Source organism: Cajanus cajan, chromosome 4 (genome assembly GCF_000230855.2).
Source record: "Cajanus cajan strain Asha chromosome 4, NIPB_CcT2T_4, whole genome shotgun sequence".
In the NCBI taxonomy this organism is placed as follows: Eukaryota; Viridiplantae; Streptophyta; class Magnoliopsida; order Fabales; family Fabaceae; genus Cajanus; species Cajanus cajan.
In genome coordinates this window covers 61084334-61110215 of record NC_138520.1, presented here as the reverse complement: position 1 = coordinate 61110215, position 25882 = coordinate 61084334, and the positions used below count along the sequence as shown (strand labels likewise).

General features: G+C 31.7%; 3 protein-coding genes and 1 pseudogene across 4 annotated transcripts; 3 read left to right on the top strand and 1 right to left on the bottom strand.

The window, feature by feature from the left end:
* The first annotated feature begins 807 nt into the window (after positions 1-807).
* On the top strand, positions 808-2578 carry OHP (one helix protein). The gene is made up of 3 exons (XM_020349185.3): positions 808-1033; positions 1156-1278; positions 2302-2578. Exons 1-3 carry the CDS (start codon positions 872-874, stop codon positions 2368-2370), a joined length of 354 nt encoding a protein of 117 aa, XP_020204774.1. The 5' UTR covers positions 808-871; the 3' UTR covers positions 2371-2578.
* Positions 2579-3103: 525 nt separating this feature from the next.
* Positions 3104-13697, bottom strand: LOC109790079 (uncharacterized). Of its 2 annotated transcripts, XM_020349179.3 has the most exons (12): positions 13406-13697; positions 13155-13287; positions 12961-13034; positions 7196-7242; positions 6968-7109; positions 6855-6899; positions 6585-6786; positions 6413-6477; positions 6210-6310; positions 5487-5547; positions 5353-5400; positions 3104-3568 (listed from the first exon to the last, which is right to left on the bottom strand). In XM_020349179.3, the coding sequence occupies exons 1-12, from the start codon at positions 13593-13595 to the stop codon at positions 3405-3407; spliced, it is 1272 nt and encodes a 423-aa protein (XP_020204768.1). In that variant the 5' UTR covers positions 13596-13697; the 3' UTR covers positions 3104-3404. The 2 variants fall into 2 exon arrangements, with proteins under 2 accessions (XP_020204768.1, XP_082928847.1); XM_083072721.1 differs by lacking the exons at positions 12961-13034; positions 13155-13287; positions 13406-13697 and adding an exon at positions 8405-8460.
* A 2909-nt stretch (positions 13698-16606) lies between these two features.
* On the top strand, positions 16607-19363 carry LOC109790080 (Pathogenesis-related thaumatin superfamily protein). Its single transcript, XM_020349180.3, has 2 exons — positions 16607-16993; positions 17877-19363. Exons 1-2 carry the CDS (start codon positions 16921-16923, stop codon positions 18551-18553), a joined length of 750 nt encoding a protein of 249 aa, XP_020204769.1. The 5' UTR covers positions 16607-16920; the 3' UTR covers positions 18554-19363.
* On the top strand, positions 18956-22930 carry LOC145957414 (protein LATERAL BRANCHING OXIDOREDUCTASE 1-like; annotated as a pseudogene).
* The last annotated feature ends 2952 nt before the right edge of the window (positions 22931-25882 follow it).

The window sequence follows — 25882 nt, the reverse complement described above, 5'->3', positions numbered from 1 at the left end:
GTTTTTTTAAAACTTATTATGGTGAAATTTATTTAAAATAAATTGCCTAATTTTTTTTTATAATTAATGTCTTTATGTGTATTGATTAATTAAAATAATTGAAACAAAATTAAGTACAAGTAAAAAAAGTATAAAAATATGGATTACTAAAAGATTTGTTGATCACTAAAAGATTGCTTAAAATTACACAGTCCGGAAAAAAATGTGTATGGGTTGTCTATGAATGATTTGACATTGGGAGTCACTTAATAGAAGATAAAATATTTTAAATGAGTTGCTTAAATTACACCTATTAAAGATGTTCTAAGTATGAATCTTCTCAATGTATATATTTTTTAATAACTTTGAACTGATATCAAATGTCTTAAAATAAATATTTCTAAAAGTAAAAGAAAAAAGTGTCTTTTGACTCAAAAATAGTTATGAATATGGGGGAAATGATGTCTCTATCCAGTTAAAATATAAAATAAAATAAATTGTCTCGAAATTAAAAAATATATTTTATCAAGAAAATAAATATTTTTAAAATACAATATTAACTAAAATTTGATATTAAAAAAGTAAATTCAATCTTTTAAGAAATCAAATATCAAAATGAATTTCTATTATAAAATAAAATTAAAATATATTTTAACCTTTTCATAAAATTTAATGGATGAAATCATGATCCAAGCTCAGTTATAGATTATAGATTAGATAATAAATAGATATTCATTACTCACCAGCTTAGATGGTTACACGTAGACAGTTTGTGAACCCCACCTTGTTCCAATCTCAACCACACAAAAACAAGTGGAAACAGAAAAACAAAAAGGTTAGATAAGGCGCAGGAACAAGGAATGGTCGTGGCTTCCAAGTCGCAACCATAGCCATGGCTACATCATCGACCACATTGCTATCATCACTCATACCTCGAACTACCCCATCACTTAACTCTCCAAACCATCCACAATTTTTGCTTCAAAATCGTTCTTTGAATCGACCCAATAAGAGAGTTTCATTTGTTGTCCAAGCAGCAAAGCTCCCTGCTGGTGTATGCACTCCATCTTTCGCTTTTTTATGTCATACCACTTGATTATGTGCTCTTTAATTTTCTTTTTCTTTTTTTTGTTTCACTTTCTTAAATGTTGTTAACTATGAAGTTTCTTTCTTCAGGTGGAAATTCCAAAAGTGGAGCCTCAATTTAAGCCTCCATTTCTTGGATTCACTAAGACGGCTGAAGTATGGAACTCTAGAGCTTGCATGATTGGGATCATTGGAGTTTTCATTGTAGAGTTTGTGAGTGTTTTTATATGTTCATTCTGAATCACTTACTAAGCATTTTACTTTCATATGTATACTATAGGGCTTTAAGCTTTTGAATTGATAGAAGTGAGGTGGTATAATAATGAAAATAGAGTTTGAGGTGGGAAGGGTTGTTTTGAATAGGGGTGGGCAAAAAAAACTGAACTGAACTGAACTGATGGTGAACTGAACTGTACTGTACTATAAAAAACTGAACTGTTTGTAAAAAAATTGAACTGAACTGTTTAAAAAAAAAAACTGAACTGAACTGAACTGTTGGATAGTTAACTGTATTGAACTATAAAACTGAACTGAATTATAAAAATTGAACTATTTTTATAAAAGGATAAAAATTAAATGTGTCTAACATGTTATGTCTTAATGGATTAACTCGATAGTCTAATAACCAAAACTTAAAAAAAAAAAAGTGATCCAAAAAAAATTGTATCAATTTTGTCGAATCTAACGGATCAATTGAGCTATGTTGGACTACTTATTTTTAGACTTAAAATTCAATGAGTTTGTTTGACTTAATTATATATATATATATTTTTTGAAAAATTTAAATAAAATGGAAAATAAAGTAATATTGGTAAATGTGTCTTATTTTGATAGATCAATGAGTCAAAATTGTTCAATTCAAAATATCATAACAGTTCAGTGCAGTTTAAACTGCAGTTCAGTTCAAGTTTTTATAATATAGTTCAGTTCAGTTCAATGACACAAAAAAATAGTTCAGTTCAGTTAGTCTGAACTAATCTTTAGTTTAGTTCAGTTCATAAGAACTATTTTTAAGTTCAGTATAGTTTTTATAAGTTCAGTTCAGTTCAGTTCATTTTGCCCACCCCTAGTTTTGAAAATTGATGACATGATATATTGATGTGTTTGGTTGCTAAGAACATTATTGAAATTGAATTTATAAAGAGTAACGTTTTATTTTTGTTTACCTCTCCTCCTTTTAGCATAAGCATTTGTGCTTGTTTGGGTTATTAATTGTGATTGTGGTATATTTTGCAGATAATAAACAAGGGAATACTTCAGGTGATTGGGGTTGATGTTGGCAAAGGCCTCAATCTTCCTCTCTGAACATTCTTTTTGGCTGTGCCCGTAAAGTGTTATATAAAGTCATTTTTAACTTTTTTATTTAATGGTTTCAAGAACAAATTTTCATAGTGCCGTGTCATATGGCAATCTTTTGTAATCTAAAATCGGTCTTGAGGTAAATTTCTGACATTCTTGGGTTGGCTCAAGTAATGGCTATGATATTGTGAATGCTGTGGTTGATTGTTTGGTATATGGAACTCGAAACTGCTTCTCAAGCTATATGCTAAGTTACTCATCTCAAAATATTGAGAAATTGTATGTCCGAAAATTTTCTACAAAATGTTATATAAGACATAAGAAAAAAGTTTGGAATATGATGATTGATGTAATTAAAAAACAAATTATAGTAAATGACAAATGTATTAATTGGTAGTATACATAATTTTTCAAATGTTTTATTTTTGCCACTATTTTCTTCTTTTATTTCGAAATTATTGCGCCTCTCTTTATACCTCTTTGCATTTAGAATACAGAATATTCATGCAAGCAAGTTAAATAGGAAAAATTGTCTTCTTGTAATTCAAATTTGAAGACAACGTTCAGCCCTATGATTAGGGTATTTCATTAATCTATCAACTTCGATACCAACTGAATTATTTTTTTTTCAAATACATAAGATACTTAAAAGAATAATGATTTCAGCAAATAATGCAATTAAAGATAACAAACTTTTCTGAACCAAAACTAAAATCTTATGCAAGATCATCACAACAAATAATAAATAAATTACCTTTACTATCAATTAAGAATAAATAAAAAAATATATATGAACTACATAAAACTACCAATAATCCACGTGAATTATTTTCATCATATTCAAAATACCTCATCTTAAAACTCGGTTTAGACCTAAGCATTCATCGTCCGACCCTGGATATCATAGTATGTCGGAGCGACATTTCTATTCCACGCAATATTATAGACTAACTCTACTCAACATTAATCCATGATTGGTCATGTATCATAGTCCAACTAGAACCTGTAGCAGCAAAAGGGTAACCAGAAAATGGACCAATTTACAAAATCCTGCTAATTCTAGAATCTATGATACTGGTCTCTGAATCGAGAGCATCAGCCAGAGACATCCTGCGGTGTTGCCATATAGACTCAGCCAAGTTCTTCATCTTCTCCCCTTCATCCTTTCTATTTTCTTGGACACTCAGTACTTCTGCATATGCACCTATAACATTAAGCATAATTAAGACAAGTCAGGATTAAATTATGAGCCACCACATAATGAGCCTTGAAATTGAAGGCTGGCTACTGCATAATATTATTTAGTGTCATGATGTACCTCACATGATACCAATGGACTACAAAACTATGAAGCCCACATACTTGGTACAATACGACACATACAGGAATACTATAATTTTTTTTTGATACTTTTTGGATACATATTCATAATTAATTATCTTAAGAGTATCGGTATCTAACACAGATACGACACCGATATTTTTCCATTCTTGGAGTATCTGGACTTCATAGCTACAAAAAGATGAATTTAAAATTCCCCATGCATCATACAGCATGAAAATCTGAACTGGTGCTGTGTAATGTGTATACAGAAATTATTTGGTAAGCACTGCCTACCTTAGGAACTAACATTCAACATGAGACACGAGTAACATCATGTGGATCATGTTAGAAATGATTATAAAAGAAAAAAAAATTATAAGCACTGCTAACCATGTCTCAATTATCAAAAGAATGCCTTTTATGCATGTTAACCGTTGAATTAAGTGTCTATGGTAGGAAATGCAATTAACATTGGCACATTGGGTGGACCTAAGAATTACTTATATACAGCATACAGAACGATTATAAGAACACAGGTATAAAGCTATAGAGGCTATAAAATGCTGTAAATGAACTGATGATTTCTCAATTCTATTATCGACAGTTAAAGTGTCCATTATGCAATGCAACATTCTAAACTACAAATAACACAATCAATTCTCCTACAAGGCTAGTGAAATCGTCACTCCAATGGAAAAATTAGCAAATATGAGTTAAGCCTGAGAGTTGTGGAAGACATTTTTCTTAAAGGATTATTTTGCTACAGTAGTGAAATTTTGTTTATGCAAACACTGAACAAGGAGAATTATTTTGATCAACCCAATTAAGTGAAACCCCTAAATGAAGAGATAAGTTTTGCTAGTGGGATATAATGTTAACATTAACATTAGTGGAAAAGCATTACAAGAAGAAAAATGGGAGCAGAATGAACCAAGTAAAAAAAAAAAATGATGACTGTTAGGTCCATGAGCAAGGGACGCGGGTGATAGATATGTTTGCCGAAATCATCAGCTGAATTTGCTAATTCTAAGGTCTGATAGAAATGAAGGAAAGAATAGGGAGGTAGAAACAAGGAAGAACAAATCTAAAAATCCAGTTATGCTAGTATCATCAAGTATGGGAATATCTCTGCAATGACTTCTAAGAAGTCTATGTTTATCGCACATGATTTGGTTGGAGAATTGAAGTTACTGTAAGATGGATTAAGGGATATTAAGCAGAGGATGGGAATAGCCAATGAATAAGTAGGCAGGGAATGTGAAGGATTCAATTGAGTTTGTAAAATCTACAAATCCAGTTACGTTTGGGAGGAATTCATCACCAAGGGAATAATGAATAAATAAGGAGACCTGGAAAGCTATAATCTAAATACTGAAAAGTGAGGGGGAAAGGTTATTATGTACAAGTAGATGTAAAACAGATGTCATTAGTAAAAATCACCTCTCTCAAGGTTGCATAACAATGCTACTAACTCAAGGAAGGGACCTCAATCCAAACATTTGACAATATAAAAAGGGGGAAATTGACTGGTTTGTGAAGATGTTGTCAAGATGTTATCAATTCCAACATGGTGTCAAGTTCCACCCCAAGTCCCAACACATCTTGATAAAGTTGTCAGATCATAGTTAATAGTAATGTAGTGGATTAAAGAATTTGCCACCATACCTCTTGCAAGAGCAGCTATATCACTTCTATCTACCAATGGTGCAGCATCTACACAAAGAAAGTTTGGCTTCATTATGTGCAGGCATATATTTTATAGACGCCACATATGGAATCAAATGACACATTAACATTACCTTCAGACTCGGATTCCACCGATGGAACCTTCAAAATATCTATCACTTTTCGGTAGATACCCTGTCAACAATTCTCCTATTATTAGTATTGTTTGAATTACAACAAAAACTGTCGGTGACCAGTTAGGCATCAAAAGGGAGTGAAGCAATATTAAACAATTTAAGCAGAAAATGTGTTATAAGTTAGCACTTAGCAGACTATAATAGTCAGGTAAATCAAACAATTACATCAAAATTTGTATTTCAAGTGTTCATTCATAAAATATTTTCAAATTCTTTTTTTTTTTTACAGAAAGTAGTGTCACTTGTATGTCACTCAAGACGAATCCTGGTCAATCATTTTGTTAAATACAGAGTCCACATCTAAATTTGTATCCCCAGTACTCATCCCTAAAATATTTTGAATTTTTTTTTACAGAAAACAGTGTCACTTGAGACAAATTCTGGTCAATCAATTTGTTATATATACAGTCCACATCTCTGCATAATCAAGATAATAATATTAATTGCATATAGCAGCAGAAATAGATTTCAGTTCATAGCACCAATGCTTTAGAATAAGAACTAAACCAGATATAAGACACCCTGGGCATCTTATTACTTATCAATCATTGTTCTTTATATTTTCGGAAGAAAGAGACAATAAAAAAAATGTGACATTTGCTATAAGTTGAAGTTGATCAAATTCCATAGTTAACAATTTAGCAATTGGAGAGTTATAACCTCTTGAATCAACAGTGTACTTGAACGATCCTGAATTGCTTTACGCCTATACATAAGAGCTATGCTTGTTAAGGCAACCCCCACCGTAGGATGTTTAGAGTCTTCACCAGATATAGACAGAGCCACAATACATTAGTCAATATATACCAAGCTCAGTGATAAACATTGCAAATTCAGTTTAGGTAAAAGAATAGACAAGTCACCTCCATAGGCTTCTTCTGCCCTAGATAATGCCTGTGTCAAATAATGCTCTGCGTTACCGGAGTTACTGAAACAACAGTCATTAGTGATATATATCACCTAGGGCAACAAGAAAAGGAAGCATGGACTGTGTGGTATGGCTATGGAATACCAAACAAAGATGATTATGCCTACCCCATAAGTAATTCAAGCTGTCCTAAAGCACACATGGACCCTACAATTAATTCATCCACACTAAAGTTACCAGCTCCTAAGTATGGTCTTCCAGCATTCTTTACTTCAATAGCACCTTGTACGACATTTCGGTAAACCTCTTTTGCCAATGGATAGTCTTGTTTTTTGTGTAGGAATTCCGCATATGATAGACCAGCGGTACCTACAAAACCAAACATCAATTTGGTGTCGAATAATGCCTGCTACAGTGCCTCATAAACAGGAAGATACCATCGCTAAACTTCTCGCGGAGAGACTTGTCGAAGAAATCTTCAGCTGCACCAAGCACATAATAAGCACTCATCAACAGTAACAGCAATGAACAAATAGACCTTTAGCACAACCTGAGTCAAAATTGCCATTCACAAGTTCAATCAGCCCTTTTAGTGCTTTAGCACGAACAAATTGCGCCTCATAATCTCTTGCTTGCTCTTGATTCTCTACAACCTTCATGCACTTATCAGCTGCCACTGCTGCCAAATCATCCTACATAGAAAATTTTCACTGCATAAACATGAAAGATTCTGCAAAAAAGTAGCCAAATATTTTACAATCAGTTTGCAAATACCAACCTGCCTCAACTCTAGATGAAGCCCAGCCTGAGTTTCAAGAGCAGCAACTACAGCAAAAATCCAATATAGAACTCAAATTCATTGGCAAAAAATGATTTAAAAACTACATAACCATGAGTAGGGTTCATTAAATAAAGAGTGAGACCCACATAATTTTGTGATTCTCAAGAATCTCAACACATTTCAGTCAATAATAAAAAAGTGTGTTAGAAAGAAGTATGTCAGATAGTGTGTTGATACCATTTCTCTGATGATGATAATAATAACAATAAACTATATTAATAATAAATCTATACTTACTAATAATAAAATCGATTCTCTCATTTCGTGTCCATTTTGATCTTTTCCATTTTACACAATAACTATCCATAACCTCTAACAATTGTCCAAACTATCATGATAGATCTGTTATTTTCTCTCTTTGTTAAAGGAGGCACGTAGTGCCTTTTTTCCCACTTGTTAATTTATACCATTATATAAAAGGGATATTTTCTTTGGTAACCGCTTTGGTCTCCATTTTATATGGACTATTTTGCCCTTTTTATTTTACTTAGAAATCTAAATCGCTATTTCTCTCCCAATGTGTTTTTGGTCTCAAATCATTTACTCTTTTTAAGCAACAACCCAATTATTCCCATTATTATTTTTTTCTTATAAAATTATAAAAAAAAGAGATACAAAGTGTCTCAATTCCACTTGTTAATAATAAAGGGGATTATCGCATTTCATGTCCACAATTTCTATACCTATTTTACCCTCAATTACTGTTAATAAAAACTGTCATAAATATTAAAACAGTAAAATTGTCATAAAAAAAATTATCCCTTTCTGTTTTTTCAGGAAGACCTAGAGTTCCTTTTCCCCTACTACTAATAAGAAGAAGGTTTAGTTACCCTTTTGGTTCCTGTAATTTCATCAATTTTACCTTTCAATCCATATAATTGAAAATATTCCATTATAGTTTCTATACAAACGGTTTTTGTTTCTCTTTTTGTCTCTATAATTTCATAAAATTACTTTTTAGTCTTTATAGAAATGATGACAAGAACTAAAAGGGAACAAAACTGATACATATAAGGACTAAAATTGGACATTTTTAAGTATAGGTATAGGTTAAGTTGATGAACTATAAGAAACAAAGGGTAACTAATCCTAATACTAATAATAATAAAGCAATAGCACTGACCAACAAAAAGTAAAAGAACTAACCTCTAACACCCAAGTAAGAATTGGTTAATTCTTGAACACCCTCGAGCTTATTATTGATGATGCTTTGTCATGTAAAAAGTTTAATTAAACAAGTAAACTTGGGAAGAATCAGTTGTGAACTAGACATTTTGCTTACATTAAAGGGGAAAACAAAATATTGGTATCATGTGACCAAGTACTTGCACCAAATAAAAGGGGAAAGAAACATTGTGCAACATCATTTGCAATAAACAAATTATGGACAACATACCAAAGATATAAATGAATGATGAATCTAAGAAGATTAAACTCTTTCCATCTTTTATCTCGCTACCAATTCACAAAATTGAACTCTACATTTCTTCCATGAAAGTGTAATTAAGAAAGATGATAATTCAGTCCACACGAGCTTTTGCTCATTAGAATTCTAGTAGGTTTGGTTGCACTAAAAAAATGACTATCCTACCATTCTAGGTCAAGTAAAGTTACCTGCACTTTAAATATAGTATATCTCTTTGATATGAGTGCAAAAATTTATCCTCAAGATTTTATCTTTAAAAAATGTCTAATGTAAGAGTTGAAATTCATTTAACATTAGCTTTTCCTTATTGGATGCAAAAATTTTAGTATGAGTCATGTGGTATCATTACTTTTGCATTTGATTATTCCATTAGCCTTGATCTATGTACTATGCAGGACTTCATGTAGTTATCTATTTACTTTACTCTCCAATAAGAGATATGTCAAAATGAGGATTCCATCATAGATCTACAAAGATTTTTGGTGATTTAAATTTAGGAAAGAAGAAAAGGAACATCTTCCCCATATCATACTATCATCTTCCTTTTAGGGTAAATTTGGTATTAGATATGTCCAATCCTAGGTTGTTCCTTGTTGGAAAACATGAATTGTTCTTCATCATGAGAAGATTCTATAAAGTAGGATGGATTGAAAAGAAGGGAATATAGAATAACATTTCACATTTTTTGCTTTCGTGTTAATGACACATTGTTGCATACATAGTTTAATCTATTTCAATTAATTGGGACTGCATCTTTTTTTTTTTTTAAGTCTATGAACATAGTCCACACAATGCCTAAAATTGGCGCTTGTGGGGCGAGTCTTTCGTTGGTCAAACATTATTTGAACTGGAATTGCATTTATTATAAGCTAAATGGTCCATATTACATAATACACAACTAAAAATTGCATATTATACATTGAAACTTCTAAAAAAATTTCAATTAGTGCAGTTGAATAGAAAAACTTATCTTACGGTAAGTATCCCATTAAACTATTTTTTGTTGAGAATATGGATGATTTGTAATACGACTAAATTATGAATCAGAATATAATCCTTTGATTAATAATATGAGAATGAGATTACAATTGGTTGAAGAAATGCCCTGCAACATTTATAATAGTAAATATTGTATGCCCTTGTGGTGTATAGAAATTTTATATGTTTATCATCCTTTATCAGAAAAATCAAACCAAGTGATTTTGGATTGGTTGACATGCATATAAATTCAACATTGATTAGAATTCTAGAAATGAAAAACAAGATGAAAATATGGCCAAACAAGACTCTCCAAAATTGTCACACTACTCTTTGCCCCCAATAACCTCTCCATAAAATTAGGGGTGGCAAAACGGGTCAATCCGAACCGTTTTGGCCCGGCCCACCAAAAACGGGTCAGGCTAGATCGACTTGCCATTGAAAAATGGACTGAAAATATTGACCTACCCCGCCTAAATGTGGGCCGGTGGACCAACTGGCTAGCCCACATTACATTAAAAAAATGTGAAAAAAAATTGCAAAAACATAGTCAACAAGCTGGCAGGCTTGGCGGGGGGAGGTTGGCGGGTTGGAATAATGGGCCTAGCCCGCCAATTTTTGGCGAGCCAACAAGCCGGCCCGTAAGCCACAACCCATTTTGCCACCCCTACATAAAATTCATTTCTAATCCACCATTTTTTCACTCAACATAACAACCACCTCCTATATTTGCTCTCTACTATCCCTTTCTTCATCTATAGAAATCTCTCCATATCATACCAACAAAGTATGACATGGTTGGTAGATGACGTGTTCTTTAAACATGATCAAAGATTCAATCTGTGATCAATTTATTATTGGGAGATGTCAACCTCTTAAATGAATCTCATTTCAAAAGATTAGCTTTCGAAAAGTAAGGACATACCTTTCTTTGCCAAAAAGAAAAGCTCCATTTCTTTGGTTCATGACTTAATGAATGTGGTATTTGGTCTATATCTATCTTCTTGGGACATGTATTTTTGGGCTTTATCAATTTACTGCCAGATTTTGGAAGATAAATAACTTTATTATGAAATCATTTTAAAATGAAGTGTCCATTTTCCTCCTAGAAAAATACAAATACAATGGCACCAAGTGTAAGATTTTTTTTTACTTTAGAACCAATACCATTACCATTACAATAGCACTTAAAGAGACAATGAGATTGTTCCCTTGTGTAAACCAAACATGTTGGATTTAAACATATTATTTTCGATTCTTTCTATGCCGACTTTGTAGAAAAGACTAACTCACCAAATCAACATCAACAGAGCTTAAGTAAATTTATTTTCTTTGGACCCTCCATTGTATAGGTGCAATAGATCAAAACAAAGACAATTTGACAAAAATAATCTCCTCTCCAAAATAAAAAAGGCTTAGCTTATAAAAGTAAATATCCTTTTTAAACAAAAGTCAACTCTCAAAGCTAAATAGCTCACAATTTAAGCTAAACAAAGATGAGTTGCAATGTAGATAATGGTGTGTTAATGACTCAAATGGAAGATGTTGAACCAATCTCTAAAGATGGTTTAGAGTTTAGGGTTTAGGGTTTAGGGTATTTTTTATCCTTCTACTAATGAAATGAAAGGTCATTTGAAGCCACTATTGTTAACTATGACGATCGAAGGTTAGAAGATCGAGAAAGTTTTAGTAGATGGAGCAACAATAATTAAAATCCTTTATAAAACTATGTTAAAAAGATTGGGTAAGAATGTTTCTAATTTAAGGCCTCACAATATTTTAATCTTAGATTATGCTGAAAAATCTCTTGATTCAAATGGTATGATAATTCTGGATGTGCAAGTGAAGAGTGTGATAAGGATGATTATGTTCACATGGTAGTCTCTTCGAAGGCTAATTTCAATTTTTTGTTAGGACGAGAATAGATACATGGAATTAGAATAGTACCTTTTAATGTTTATCAAAAAATATTCTTTTGGAATGAAAAAAGGAATTTGGAAGTTGTGGATGCTGACCAAAAGTATTATGAGGTCAAAATTTACTATGTTAATCAACAAAACACTACTTTTGCAAGAATTAAACCATTTGAAGTTGATGACCCTTTCATCTTTTAGGAAGAGGAAGGTGTAGTGAAGTTCTCTTGTTGGGATATTAAGAAAGGATATTTAGACAAAACTGTTATCCCTAAAACACTTCAACCTACTCAAAGATAAGACATCGAAAGAAGATAACTTGAAGAACTCTAGAAAGGGACATCAAAAAGTGTGTTAGAAAGAAGTATGTCAGATAGTGTGTTGATACCATTTCTCTGATGATGATGATGATGATAATAATAATAATAATAATAATAATAATAAACTATATTAATAATAAATCTATACTTACTAATAATAAAATCGATTCTCTCATTGCGTGTCCATTTTGATCTTTTCCATTTTACACTTAATAACTATCCATAACCTCTAACAATTGTCCAAACTATCATGATAGATCTGTTATTTTCTCTCTTTGTTAAAGGAGGCACGTAGTGCCTTTTTTCCCACTAGTTAATTTATAACATTATATAAAAGGGATATTTTCTTTGGTAACCGCTTTGGTCTCCATTTTATATGGACTATTTTGCCCTTTTTATTTTACTTAGAAATCTAAATCGCTATTTCTCTCCCAATGTGTTTTTGGTCTCAAATCATTTACTCTTTTTAAGTAAAAACCCAATTATTCCCATTATTATTTTTTTCTTATAAAATTATTAAAAAAATAGAGATACAAAGTGTCTCGATTCCACTTGTTAATAATAAAGGGGATTATCGCATTTCATGTCCACAATTTCTATACCTATTTTACCCTCAATTACTGTTAATAAAAACTGTCATAAATATTAAAACAGTAAAATTGTCATAAAAAAAATTATCACTTTCTGTTTTTTCAGGAAGACCTAGAGTTCCTTTTCCCCTACTACTAATAAGAAGAAGGTTTAATTACCCTTTTGGTTCCTGTAATTTCATCAATTTTACCTTTCAATCCATATAATTGAAAATATTCCATTATAGTTTCTATACAAACGGTTTTTGTTTCTCTTTTTGTCTCTATAATTTCATAAAATTACTTTTTAGTCTTTATAGAAATGATGAAAAGAACTAAAAGGGAACAAAACTGATACATATAAGGACTAAAATTGGACCTTTTTAAGTATAGGTATAGGTTAAGTTGATGAACTATAAGAAACAAAGCGTAACTAATCCTAATACTAATAATAATAAAGCAATAGCACAGACCAACAAAAAGTAAAAGAACTAACCTCTAACACCCAAGTAAGAATTGGTTAATTCTTGAACACCCTCGAGCTTCTCTATTGCTTCACTGTACTCTCCTCTAAGAAAAATTAACACAAGAGGTATGTTCAAAGAGTTAAACCAATCACCCACAAAATTGAGCTCCAACACGAAAACAAAAACACCAATCAACACAGCCAAACGCTCTCAAAGGAGATACCTTTCATACAACAACGTGGACAAAGTAAGCAATGCCATTCCCTTCGAATTCTCGCGCTTTGGATCCTTTCCCTCAGTAAACTCCATCGAAAGACAGTGCTTCAACACAGAACAGCCAAGCCGGAACGCCCCAACTAGAGAAACACACCGGAAAAACCAAAAAGAAGTTAACTTTAGCCACAAAACACAAAGGGGTCACCGAGAAACGGAGTTTCTGGGAGAAGAGCGAAAAGGGGGGCACGTGAGACTGACGTGATCTTTCGGTCCTCCATTGTCGCAGCGCGTAGTTGATCATCCTAATGGCGTCGGGGACGACCATGTCTGCTTCCAATTCCAAGCCATTGGTGAATGATCGGAAGGATGAAGCGGGAAGAGGAGAGAGCCTGGTGGGGAATGCAGAGGAAGAAACCCTAGATGTTAACTTTGAAGCTATGCGAAGCATGGTTGAGTTTGTGGCTATGGGGTTTCAGAAGGAAATGAAATGTGTAATGTGTTGAGGGTTCAGGGTTTTCACTATTCAAATGAGTTTCTTATTATTTGCTTTTTTTTAAGTTTTTTTTTTAAGATGTTGTATTAAATCATTCATGCTTTAATTGTGATGAGAGAAAAATCGGCCAAAAATAGCTTTATTGTGCAGGGGGTTTGAAAGCCTGAAATCTCATGTTTACTTAGTCCTAATAGACACAACATATTGCCACAAAAACAAACGAGCTATGTTCTAAAATTTTGGTTATTCTAACTTTTCACACATATTATGAAATATATAATTTATATACATTTAGATTAGGTTACTGACGTTTATTAATTTATAAATTTTTACAATATTTTAATTACTTCATTTTATGTTCTTGTAAAACATAATGTTCTACTTAAAATATAGTATTAAATAATATTTTGTTTAAATTAATCTTAATTACTCAACTACACATAAGAGTATGATTAAAAGAAAAAATTTACATTAACATGTATTGCAATCCCCCAAATCAAGGTTTTGAAACAAAATTAAAAATAAAAATGAAGAACCAAAGTTTTAGGATGGAGGGAGTAATAAATTACTCTCATGATTAACACTTACAAAAATTTCTAACCAGTGAAATAGATAATAATTAGCTAAAATTAATAATCTATTTTCAAAAGGGTTGATTTCGTAAAAAATCAAATAAGCTTTTAGATAATGTAAAATTAAAATAAATTCAATAAGCACCCACAAAACTTTAATACAACAACAACAAAAGAATCTGAGTATTTCCATTTTGTTGTCATATATAACTCCATTAGAACATAATATCAATGATAGAATATCAATTACAAATTAAGATGCATGAAGTATTCAACAATTTGAAATAAATAAATAAACATTAATCGATGCAATTTTTATTTAAATTTCTTTAAAAATTTAGATAAATCTCAACTACATTCCAACTCAAGTGAGTATGTGTAGCAATAAATTTTAGTAACTATGTGCATCTATTGTAGTGTATTAACTTCATTAAACTCTAGGATGAGAAATTGTGATATGTGAAAACTTCACACATAACTAAAAACATGTTGATAGACTTCCTAACCAAACTATTGTGAGGTGTTGTAGTGCGTGATCAAATGTAAGTGCACTATGAGTGCAGTGTTATTTGGCAATCCAATAAGAGTTGAGAAATTTGTACTTTAAACAACTAGGAAAGGTTGTTGTTATACTCTAACAATAATTGATGGAGTGTGTTCCTAGTTAAGATGTGTATGAAGTGTTATGGTATGAGATCTAATCTAGGTACATTGTGAGTGCATTGTTATTTGATAATCTTGTAAGAGTTGTGAACTTTGTGATGTAAACAATCACGAAAGGTTGATTAAAATATTTATTTTAAACAAAAAAACTCCCGAACTAATATGAGTATATTCATATATGTACAAAAAGGGAACTGTATTTTTTTTAAAATACATTCAACTTCTCTTCATGTATTATTTTATTCACTTCATTATTAATATAAACATGATATAAAATACATGTCTATCTTAGATATTTATGTAATGTGTTTGACTTCCTATAAATTTTCAAACACCTCTTTGTAAACAACATTGATTTTTTTTTTTTGTAATGATGCATGCTTTCACATCAACATCAACAATCAAAATCTTCAAATCTTTCTTTGATTTTACTCTATATATAGCAATATAAAATTATCCATATATAAAAATTAATCTTGAATGATATTGTCTAATCTTAAAAAAAGATCATCTTTAACATTTGTTTATGGTCATTTCAAAAACATAAACAAAGAAGAAATGATCTCTTTAAAACTTAAATGGAAAGTCAAGATATTGGTCATACACTGTCAATATAAATGGTTTTACACTATCAACCAATTAAAAATCATTGTTAGTGTAATTTTTAAAATAATTATTGTAAAAATTAATAAATATACCATGCATGATATTTTACGATTGTATAAATCTATTTTATATTAATGCATAATGCTTTTTTATCATATTAAAAAATACAAATAAAATAATATATAATGTAAAATGAAAAGTGCAATAAAACTTGACATATAAACATAATATTATTTTTTCAACTTGACATCCAACATTACACTGACACTTGTTGAAGTTCTACAAAATTGCACTAATACCTCTTGTTTTTTTAAGGTTTAATTTACAATAATCTCCCTTAAGGAAATCACAATGTAATTTTTTCAAATAATTAAGGAGAGAGTTAAAGTAATGTATTAAGAATGCTGTTATAATGTTTTTTAAATAATTAAGGAAGATTATTATAGAAAAAATAAGAGGTGTCGGTGCAATTTCAGAAAAGGGTGACAATATAATTTACTCAATTATGTAGTAACTAAACATCCTAAATTTTAGTCAAATCAAATATAACTCAACCCACCATAATTCACTATAATTTCCCCACCAAAGATGTACCAAGTTTCACTGATCTACATTACCAATATCATGTTATCAATTCCTAAAAGTCAATTCGATGCGTGCTCTTATTATCATGATGATTTCTTTAGTCAAGTATATTTGCTATACCACTGCTTACACTTCTACTAAGCTTCATCGATCACGGGATGAACCCAAATTGTGTTAAATTTTAGTATTATGTCTCATAAAGAATAAAACAAATCTTAAGCTACAATATTGAACAAAGTAGAAGGCATAATTACGCTTAACTTTGAAAAAACAATAAATCATTTTGTACTATACCCCTTTTTCCATTTTAAGATAGAAACAGATAATGCTGATGTTATAAAGCAAAAATCCTACAGATATTCCTATACTTCCTAAAATTTTGCCTCACGGAAAAGAAATGCCATGTCATTGAAGTTTAAGGTGTAAACATTCTCTAATGCACCTAAAGTTCATATCACATAATGTACTCTTTTTTTTCTCATCCCAAAGATGCTGCAAGTTGCCTAGTTAGTAGCAACCTGCTGATCCCCCACAAAAACATTCTACAATATTTAAATAGCAATATTTTAACCATTTTAATAAAACAGTTACTTAGAAAAGAAATCTCCAGCTGGAAGCAATGCATATATGCTCCTTTGTTATGAAAGAGAAAGCAGAAAGTGAGTGGAGAAAATAAAGGCAAAAGCTTAATGAAGGTCACAGTGAAAGTTACAAAACCGTTTTGTTTTCATATAAAAAGATAGCACTTGGCACGACTTATACTTGAGGGCCAAATATTTGGAACTTGGAAGCCTCACACACAGAGTCAGTCGCACCACCTCTTGAACTGTGTAGCTATTCATTGAACTGAAACAATGGCAAGAACTTCCTTTATTCTCTTACCCTTTCTCTTCTACCTGGTTGCCTTTTGCTCCATCATACTCGTAGGTAATATTTTATTTCCTCCTCTGCCTTCTCATTGATTCGTTTCTTATTTCTAATAGAAACTTTTGATGCACTTGTATGCACTATACTGCATTCTCTCCTCTTCCACCACATAGCTCAGTATATGCCATATAGCGTGTAATAACTGTCATGATTCGTGTATTGAAGATTTAAGAGGAAAACATAAGATAATATGATGATTAAGTAAACCATCAATTTCGTCTTCATAGTATATTATCCTCTCTACTGAATGATCTCTAGAACAATAAAACTATTTAACTAACAAAAGTATTGAATATCTATCGCTTTGGTCCCAAGCTGGCGTATATTAGTCAAGTTCATGGACTAATTTAAAGGGTTTTTTAATATCCAGGGGATCATTTAGTATAATTTTATTACTTTTAAGACTATTTATGTTTTTTCATTTTATACTTTAGGGACCAGTTAGTTAGGAGAAAGGGTAATACTTCAAGGATGAAATATATATTATTTACTCTGTTATGATTATGAACCGATTTAGCTATAAGTTAGAAGTGCTTTTGAGATTTGCTTTACTGAAAATAGAGTCGTTTCCAGCACAGAAGCTATCAAAAATACTTCTAAACTTGCATTTAAACAAACTTTATAGCTTGCATAACAGTTAATATGATACATGTTTAATGATCCCGTTTAAGAAAATGCTCTTAAATAATATATAGTTTGATTGGATACAAACTTAAAAGAGCTTTTAAAAGCTTCTTTTCTGAAAATAAAGAACTTTTTCTAATAGAGAAACCAACAAAAACACTACTAACATGTATTAAATCAGGTTTAAAGTGTATCCAAGAATCTCCAGGCTATCAAATGTTATTTCTAAGCATGATATATCTTTCATTATTTGTTGTAGATGGGGCTCAGCTGATTCTAGTGAACAACTGTGGGGAAAGTGTATGGCCAGGGATACTTGGTGGAGCAGGACAACAGACTCCAAAAGATGGTGGAGAGCATCTTGGAAGTGGTGAAGAACTAGTGCTTGATGTGCCAGAGAAGTGGTCAGGGAGAATTTGGGGCAGGCAGGGTTGCGACTTTGACAATGATGGAAATGGTCACTGTCTCACAGGTGATTGCAATGGGAAGCTACGCTGTAGAGGGCAAGGAGGGGTGCCACCAGCAACAGTGGTTGAAATGACCCTTGGATCCTCCTCTTCTCCCTTGCACTTCTATGATGTGAGTTTGGTTGATGGCTTCAACTTGCCTGTTTCCATGAAGCCAATTGGGGGTGGAATTGGGTGTGGTGTGGCCTCCTGTGAGGTGGATTTGAATGTTTGTTGTCCTTCAGCACTTGAGGTGAAGAGAAATGGCAAGGTTGTGGGGTGTAAGAGTGCATGCTTGGCTATGCAATCAGCAAAGTATTGCTGCACAGGGAGTTATTCTGACCCTAAAACATGCAAGCCAACCCTTTTTGCTCATCTCTTTAAGGCTATTTGTCCTAAGGCTTATAGTTATGCATATGATGACTCTAGCAGCCTTAACAAATGCAGGGCTCCAAGATATGTTATCACTTTCTGCCCTCCCCCAATCTAAAAGGATCCACATGACAAAATGAAGTTGAAGTTGTTGTTATAGAATTGCAAATGCATTAATCATCAGTGAAGAACTGTTTCTTGGATGATATTTTAGTTTTTTTTTTAATACTCAATTGGTTTAGTTATGTGTTTTTTAGAGTCTTTTCTTATTCTTCTTGAATAGTCATTGTTCTTTATCATTAATATAGTTGAAAAGAAGGGTAGATTGATAATACACAGCTTTTCACATTTTTGCTCATACTATTGATTATGCTTTGCCATGTAAGAAGTTTAATTAGTCAAGTTAACTTGCACCCAAAAAAAGGGAAAAGAAAATATTGTAATCATGTGACCAAGTACTTGCATCCAAAAAAAAGGGGAAAGAAATATTGTGCAGCATCATTTACAAGAAATAAAAATTATGGACAATGTACTAAAAATAGAAATGAAAGAAGAATCTTAGAAGATTAAACTCTTTCTATCTTTTATCTTACTACCAAGTCACAAAATTGAACTACTTCATTTCCTTCCATGAAAAAGTGTCATTAAGAAGAAAATTCAATCCACATAAGCTTTTGCTCATTAAAATTGCAGTAGGTTTTGTGCACTAAAAAAAGGAGAATCCCACCATTGTGGGTCAAGTAAAGCTATATGCACCTAAATATAGTATATCTCTTCGATACGAGTGCAAAATTTTATCCTCAGAATTTTATCTTTAAGAAACGTCTCATGTAAGAGTTGAAATTCATTTAACATTAGCTCTTCTTTATTGGATGCAAAACTTTTGGTATGAGTCATGTTGTATCATTACTTTTGCATTTGGTTATTCCATTAGCCTCAATCTATGCACTATGTAGGGCTTCCTTAGTTATCACTTTACTCTCCAATAAGAGACATGTCAAAAGGAGGATTCCATCATAGATCTACAAGGATTTTTGGTGATTTAAATTAGGAAAGAAGAAAAGGAACATCTTCATCATATCATACTACTGTCTTCCTTTTAGGGTATATTTGGAATTAGATATGTCCTATCCTAGGTTGTTCCTTGCTGGCACAGGAATTGATCTTCATCATGAGAAGATTCTCTAAAGTAGGATGGATTGAAAAGAAGGGAATATAGAATAGCATTTCACATTTTTTTGCTTTTGTGCTAATGACACATTGCTGCATACATTAATCTATTTCAATCAATTGGGATTGGAAACATTGGTTGCTTGCTTGGTACGTTTCTAAGGAACTAGAGAAAGTCGACCATATGCCTCACCTTTCATCTGAGGTCCCTGTCATTGATTCAGCACTGCTCTCAAATGGGAACAAGGAGGAGTTGTTCAAATTGGACGTAGCATGCAAGGAATGGGGTTTCTTTCAAGTAATTCTTCACCAACAAAATTGTCAATTCCATACAAAAATAGACAAACAGAAACTAGCACAAAGAAGAGCACCTCTACAACATAAAAACAACATCAACAGTAATAGGTGTAACCGATTCGCCAGGAATACATTGACTGTTAGAGATACCATACATAACCATTCATGTATCTTCATTTAAACAACTTAGCTTATAGTATAATTAATTGCTGATCAGTCCTTTATGATCTAGTGGACTAGAGTTGCTTCTGATTGTCCTCATTCTTATACAAACTAGTGGACCTATGTTTATCCATGGTTTAAGTCTAAAGAAATCTTGCATGAGGGCATGACAGAAGAATAATATAAAAGGATTTCACTTATTTTATGACATGAAGAGTGTATTTTAGAGGATAAAATATAATAATAATCATTTATTAGAAAATCAACTATTGTAATTAACTTTAAATTTTGTTATATATATATATATGTATATATATATATATATATATATATATCATAATTCCTGATTGTTGATTTCTTAAGTAAAGATTGTGAATTTATTTTATTTTCTAAAATACATTTCTTTATTTTAGAAGAGTTAAATCCCATATAGAATCATCAAAATGGGTTGACTACATTGAAACAGAGTTAGCAATCCAGACTATCGGATAAAGATTGGATGGTTTGCATTTTAAATGTGTATTTTAAGTCAGATTTATTTTGATAAAATATGAACCTCTCGATGTTGATCTAACAGTTCTAGTTGGCCAACTACGTGAATGTGTGAATATGCTAACTTCATGGATTCCGGATCTATTTGTACCTAATGGCTTAAACCTTCGGGATAGTGCTCTTGACAGTGACATTCTTGCAAAAGTGAGATGTTTGCTTAGTTGGTTTTCTTCAAAATGCTGCTTGAGATTGCAATTACTTATGCTTGCAGTTAGTAAATCATGGTGTTCAGAAAGAGCTTGTGAAGAAAATGAAGATCCGAGTTTTTCAAAATTCGATTAGAAGAGAAGAACAAGTATGCAATGGCCTCGAACGACGTACAAGGATATGGGTTGGCTTATGTAGTTTCTGAGGAGCAGACACTTGATTGGTCAAATGCACTGTTTTTAGTCACTTGCCCCACCCGGTATAAGAACCTTCAATTTTGGCCAAAAACTCCATAGGTCCTCACAATTGAAAATTTAAAAGGGTATTTAAATAAACTCTATAAGTATTTATGAAATAAAATAAAATATTTTTTTTATAAGTTAAATCTAGTTTATAGATAAATTAAAAATAATTTTTTATAAGTTAATATGAGATAACTTCTGCAAAATAGTTTTTACATGAACCAATATTAGTTTATAAAAAAATTTATTTCATTTTTATTGCTATTAGTTTCTTTAATGAGTGCCTACAAAGAATATCCAAATAGCTCATATGTACATAATTCAGTTTTTTAATTAGTTGACGAAATTCATTTACTAATGCGTGGAGATAATAAAGACATATGCAAGTGAAGTTAAACGAGTTGGTGAGGAATTGATTAGTTCATTGTCAGTGGTTATAGGGAAGCAGAAGTATGTTTTTCTTGGACATAAAGAATCACTTCAAATTTTACGTGTGAACTATTGCCCTTAGGGGTGGGCGACGGGCGGGTTCGGTCGGGTTCGGGTGAAAAATGTTCAACTCGTTGTAAACCGATTTTGGAAAAATGTGACCCATATCCGACCGACTGAGCTTCTGGTTTGAGGTGGTTCGAGTTGCAACGGATTCAGATTTGTGCGGGTGGGTACAATCGAGTTTGAGATTTTTTGTGGACCAAGTTATTTTAACGAAGGTGAAGCTTAAAATGGTAAAAAAAATATTTTTAAAACAGTGTACAAAAATAGAATGAAGGTAACAATAGATGATGTAAGTAGATTCGTAGATGAAACATTTACAAACTAAAGAAGCAAAAACAAAAGATAACAAAATCTATAGTTGTTACATGCAAAAAAAATCTAAAGTTAGATTACAAAATCTATAAGAAACTACTGTCGCATAAGTTATACTCAAAATAGAGATAGGAAGATGGAAAAGAAAGATATATAAAGAAAGAAACAAAAAGAAAAATCTAAAAATAGATTAGTGTGTTGAGAAATTGAATGAGGAAGGAGAAGAAAAAAGAAATATCTAGGTTATGAAAAAAAGAAAAAAAAAGTTACAAATTGATGGCTATATTATACTTGAAATAAAGACTTTTGAATTTGGACCATTGTTGTTTAGTTATACAAAAGTAATAAAAATCTAAATTTATCTCATTTTCAGTTGGGTTCGGTTTTTAGCGGGTTTAAAAATTTAAAACCAAACCCGCCCAATATAACCCGTATAAAATCAAAATTTTAACCAGATTTACCCGTAAAACCCGCCTGAAACCACCCAAAAGTAATATTTTTTATTGGGTTTTCCGAGTTCGGTTCGGGTCTCGATTTTATGCTCACCCCTAATTGCCCTCCTTGCAACACACCCGAGCAAGTTTTGGGTTTGAATCGACACTCTGACACAAGTGCCATCACCTTGCTCACGCTAGATGATGATGTGATTAGGTTGGAAATTCAACATCAAGGGGACGGTGGTCATAAGTGTTATAATTGCTTTAATTTTTTTTTGGTATAATTTGAAGTATTTATCTCTTTTTTTTTATTTGAGACTTTAATTTGATCAAAATTTAATTTAATTTATAAAAAGTTAATTTTAGTCTATAACTCATGTTTTTAGATAGCTTACAAGCTTTTTAATGTTATTTTGTAACTTAAAAATTAAAAATTTGAAAACATTGAAAAAAGTAAGTGAAAAACTTGATGAAACTTCAAGAGAGAAGAAAATATTTAGCCAAGTTTCCACCCTCAACGTGGAAACTCATGTTGAGTGTCAACCTTCCACAGTTATGTAAGCAAAAGCAAGTTTCACGCTAAACATAACTCATGCTCAATGCAAGCCTAAAGTCCAATCGCTTAAAATGTTCATCTTTATTGTAAGAGATCTTCTTAGTTGATATGTGTTGAGATTTTTTTTGAAATAACTTTTGTTCTTATCTTAAATCGTTTTAACCTAACAACGGACTTAAACACGACAAGTATACCAGCCGTTCAAGTAGTATATTTATACTGTATCCACAGGGACTAGTAGGTAAAATAAGCATTTATTGACTATTCGTGACTAAAGAATAATTCCATTTTCATAGGTTGTCATGCAAATTTGAATTAAAGGTTATGACTGTTGGAATATTAAACTATAAAACTATTTGTTTTGTGTGTGGAAAGGGTAGAAATGGTATTATGGTTTTGTAAGATTATGGGATCAGATATCACCGAACTACACACTGATGAATCTTTAATCTCTTGTTACATTCATTGCTTAGTCAACCCATAAGTTTACTCAAACCTAATCCCTTAGAGCAAGAGCCTAGGTGCAGATAGTGAATATCAATTCCTTGAATATCCAATACCTACACCCGCATTACGGGTTAGGGTTTAAGACTACTAATGGGCCAAACTCCATTCCTAGATACATTTCCCACTAGGCATTTGTTTCAGAGCTAGTTTCAATGGTTATTTTCCAATACCCAATAGACTCTATATCAAGCAAAGGAGGATCAATCCAAAGCAAGCATTAAGAATAGAAACATAACACAACAATGAATGAAACAACATATATATATATATATATATATATATATATATATATATATATATATATATCGTCAAAAACATAAAGATTACATAAGAGTATCGTTGGTTACATCTAATCCCACAAAATAATGGGTAGAACCGCTCAAAACAATGAGGGTGAAACAAAAATAGAGATGGAAGAGAGATGGAAGAACCGAAAGAAAGACCCACACACGAACGGTCCTAAGCACCGGGAATCCCTTCCTGAGCTCCTAGAAGTCACCCAATGTGTGAATGATGGGAAAATCCTCGAAGACTTGATCAAATATGAGCTGGGGAAGGCATGATAGGATTTACGCGCCCGACGCGTTATACTTCGCACCCGGTGCAGGGTCTTCCAGAGAGGTAATTAATCTCTGTTTCGAATCACGCCTACGATTATGCCTGGCGCAATGTCTTCCAGAGAGTTTTGAGTGCTCTCTGTTTTGAATTGCGCCCGACGCGGATGTTCTTGCGCTCGGCACAATGCTAAAATGCAGAGGTGATACTCTGTGCCTCTCAAGCCTAGCGCGGGTAGTCTGCACCCGACGCAAGTACTCTTTCCTGCTCCTTAGCTCCTTAAATTTCCAATCTTATGGATCTTTTATCCTCAATTCTCTAACTCAATACCTGCACAAAAAATGAGGTGTATCAATGTATTGTTAGATAAATTTTGGGTTAGCTATATTTGCACAAAAAATGAATCAAAAAGAGAACAATTATGTTGCAAGAGTGCATGGGGTGAGTGGAATTGTTCAATAATTCCTATCTAAACATATGTATAAATGAGACTTAACAATATGCGTGATGCACATTAGTTGTATACCATTGTATGATGATTATGTTATTGAGATGAAGTTGTTAAGTTGCTTTATGTTGTAAATTGCATGATGACATTGATGTTGTTGTTTATATTGTTCATGTTCACATTCATGTTGTGCTTGCATGTTGTTTTTATTTCACAAACTAACCTTGGGTTTTCCTAGTGGTTGAAACTACAATGATTATACTTGGTACAAGAGGAGGACAAGATTAATAGGACTGGTTGAGTTAGTTGGTGGCCAATCATGCTTAGAGATGACTCTGTTTTGTGTTGTCTTTTGGTGGTGGCTAAACGCTTACCTAGTGATTAGGGTTGTTTATATAATTTTGTATATTTTGTATGTAGATTGTATATGTGTGCAAATTATGTTTTTATATCTCCTACCTCTCCTTCTCTCTCTCACACACACACATACACACATACACATATATACATAAATTTATATATCTATGTGCATATTAACCCTAGGTAAATTGTTGTTTTATTTTCTTCGCTACGTAGTAACCATACTATAATAAGTATAGTAGCCTATCAAGTCCTTACATTTCATGAGATCCATCTTAATATGTGTACGCTTGGATTTTGGATAATCTTTGAGATTTTTTTTGTCAATTTTTTTCATGATAAAATTCATCTCATTATCAATATTATCAAAATCAGACTAGTGATCAACTCAGTCAAGACACTTGGTCAATAAGTCACTCATTAAATTGATGAATTATTAGTTAAATCACATTAATCAATATATTATTAAATATATAATTTTATGTTAAAATATAATATATTACCTTTTATGAAAAAAATATACTAAAATTATATTATAGTTTAGTGGTAATAACTTTTTACAAACCACTTGGCTCAACCTCAACTTCTATTAGATGCAAAATTTTTCATAATTGTTTTTTCTAAACTACTCCCATAAGTCAATCAACATTCTCCAATAAATCAACGTGAATAATGGAAAACAAAATAGGTGAACACCTTTAACAAATAAATTATTATATTTAATAAATGTATAAAGTTTTATAAAAAAATGTTGCATATAACTTAAATTTCTCATTCAATTGTCAAAAACTTTATGATGTGTTTAGAAACTAGTTAAGTTAATTTCAACTGAGACTGATAAAAGAGCTACACTCACAAGTTGTTTTTTATTTATTCATTTACTTTGCATCAAAATTGATATCCAAATAAACACTTAGAAATGTAATGATTAAACACATTTTAAATTATAATTTATTAGTAATATTCCTCACATTTTTTGATCATGACGTTATTGGTCAGTTATATTTTGACAATTTCAACAATTCAAATCACACAAATTCTTGTACACTTTCATCTTTAATGACAATAAAAATGAAACATCTACAAATGCAAGGATTGATAGATTTATTTTTACTTGATTTTTTATATTGTGCTTTATTTTAATGAATTTATGTTTGAATAATATTCTATTTTTTTATTTTTAAAATTTAATTTACTACTTCAATAA

What these genes read in the sequence shown, in the direction of transcription:
- OHP (XM_020349185.3), top strand. Translation starts at nt 872, where the DNA reads ATGGCTACATCATCGACCACATTGCTATCATCACTCATACCTCGAACT. An exon ending in CAGCAAAGCTCCCTGCTGGT is followed by an intron (nt 1,034 to 1,155) that starts GTATGCACTCCA and finishes TTCTTTCTTCAG; the next exon opens with GTGGAAATTCCAAAAGTGGA. An exon ending in GAGTTTTCATTGTAGAGTTT is followed by an intron (nt 1,279 to 2,301) that starts GTGAGTGTTTTT and finishes TATATTTTGCAG; the next exon opens with ATAATAAACAAGGGAATACT.
- LOC109790079 (XM_020349179.3), bottom strand. Translation starts at nt 13,595, where the DNA reads ATGCTTCGCATAGCTTCAAAGTTAACATCTAGGGTTTCTTCCTCTGCA. An exon ending in ATGGAGGACCGAAAGATCAC is followed by an intron (nt 13,288 to 13,405) that starts GTCAGTCTCACG and finishes GTGTTTCTCTAG; the next exon opens with TTGGGGCGTTCCGGCTTGGC. An exon ending in GTACACTGTTGATTCAAGAG is followed by an intron (nt 5,548 to 6,209) that starts GTTATAACTCTC and finishes AATTGTTGACAG; the next exon opens with GGTATCTACCGAAAAGTGAT.
- LOC109790080 (XM_020349180.3), top strand. Translation starts at nt 16,921, where the DNA reads ATGGCAAGAACTTCCTTTATTCTCTTACCCTTTCTCTTCTACCTGGTT. An exon ending in TTGCTCCATCATACTCGTAG is followed by an intron (nt 16,994 to 17,876) that starts GTAATATTTTAT and finishes TATTTGTTGTAG; the next exon opens with ATGGGGCTCAGCTGATTCTA.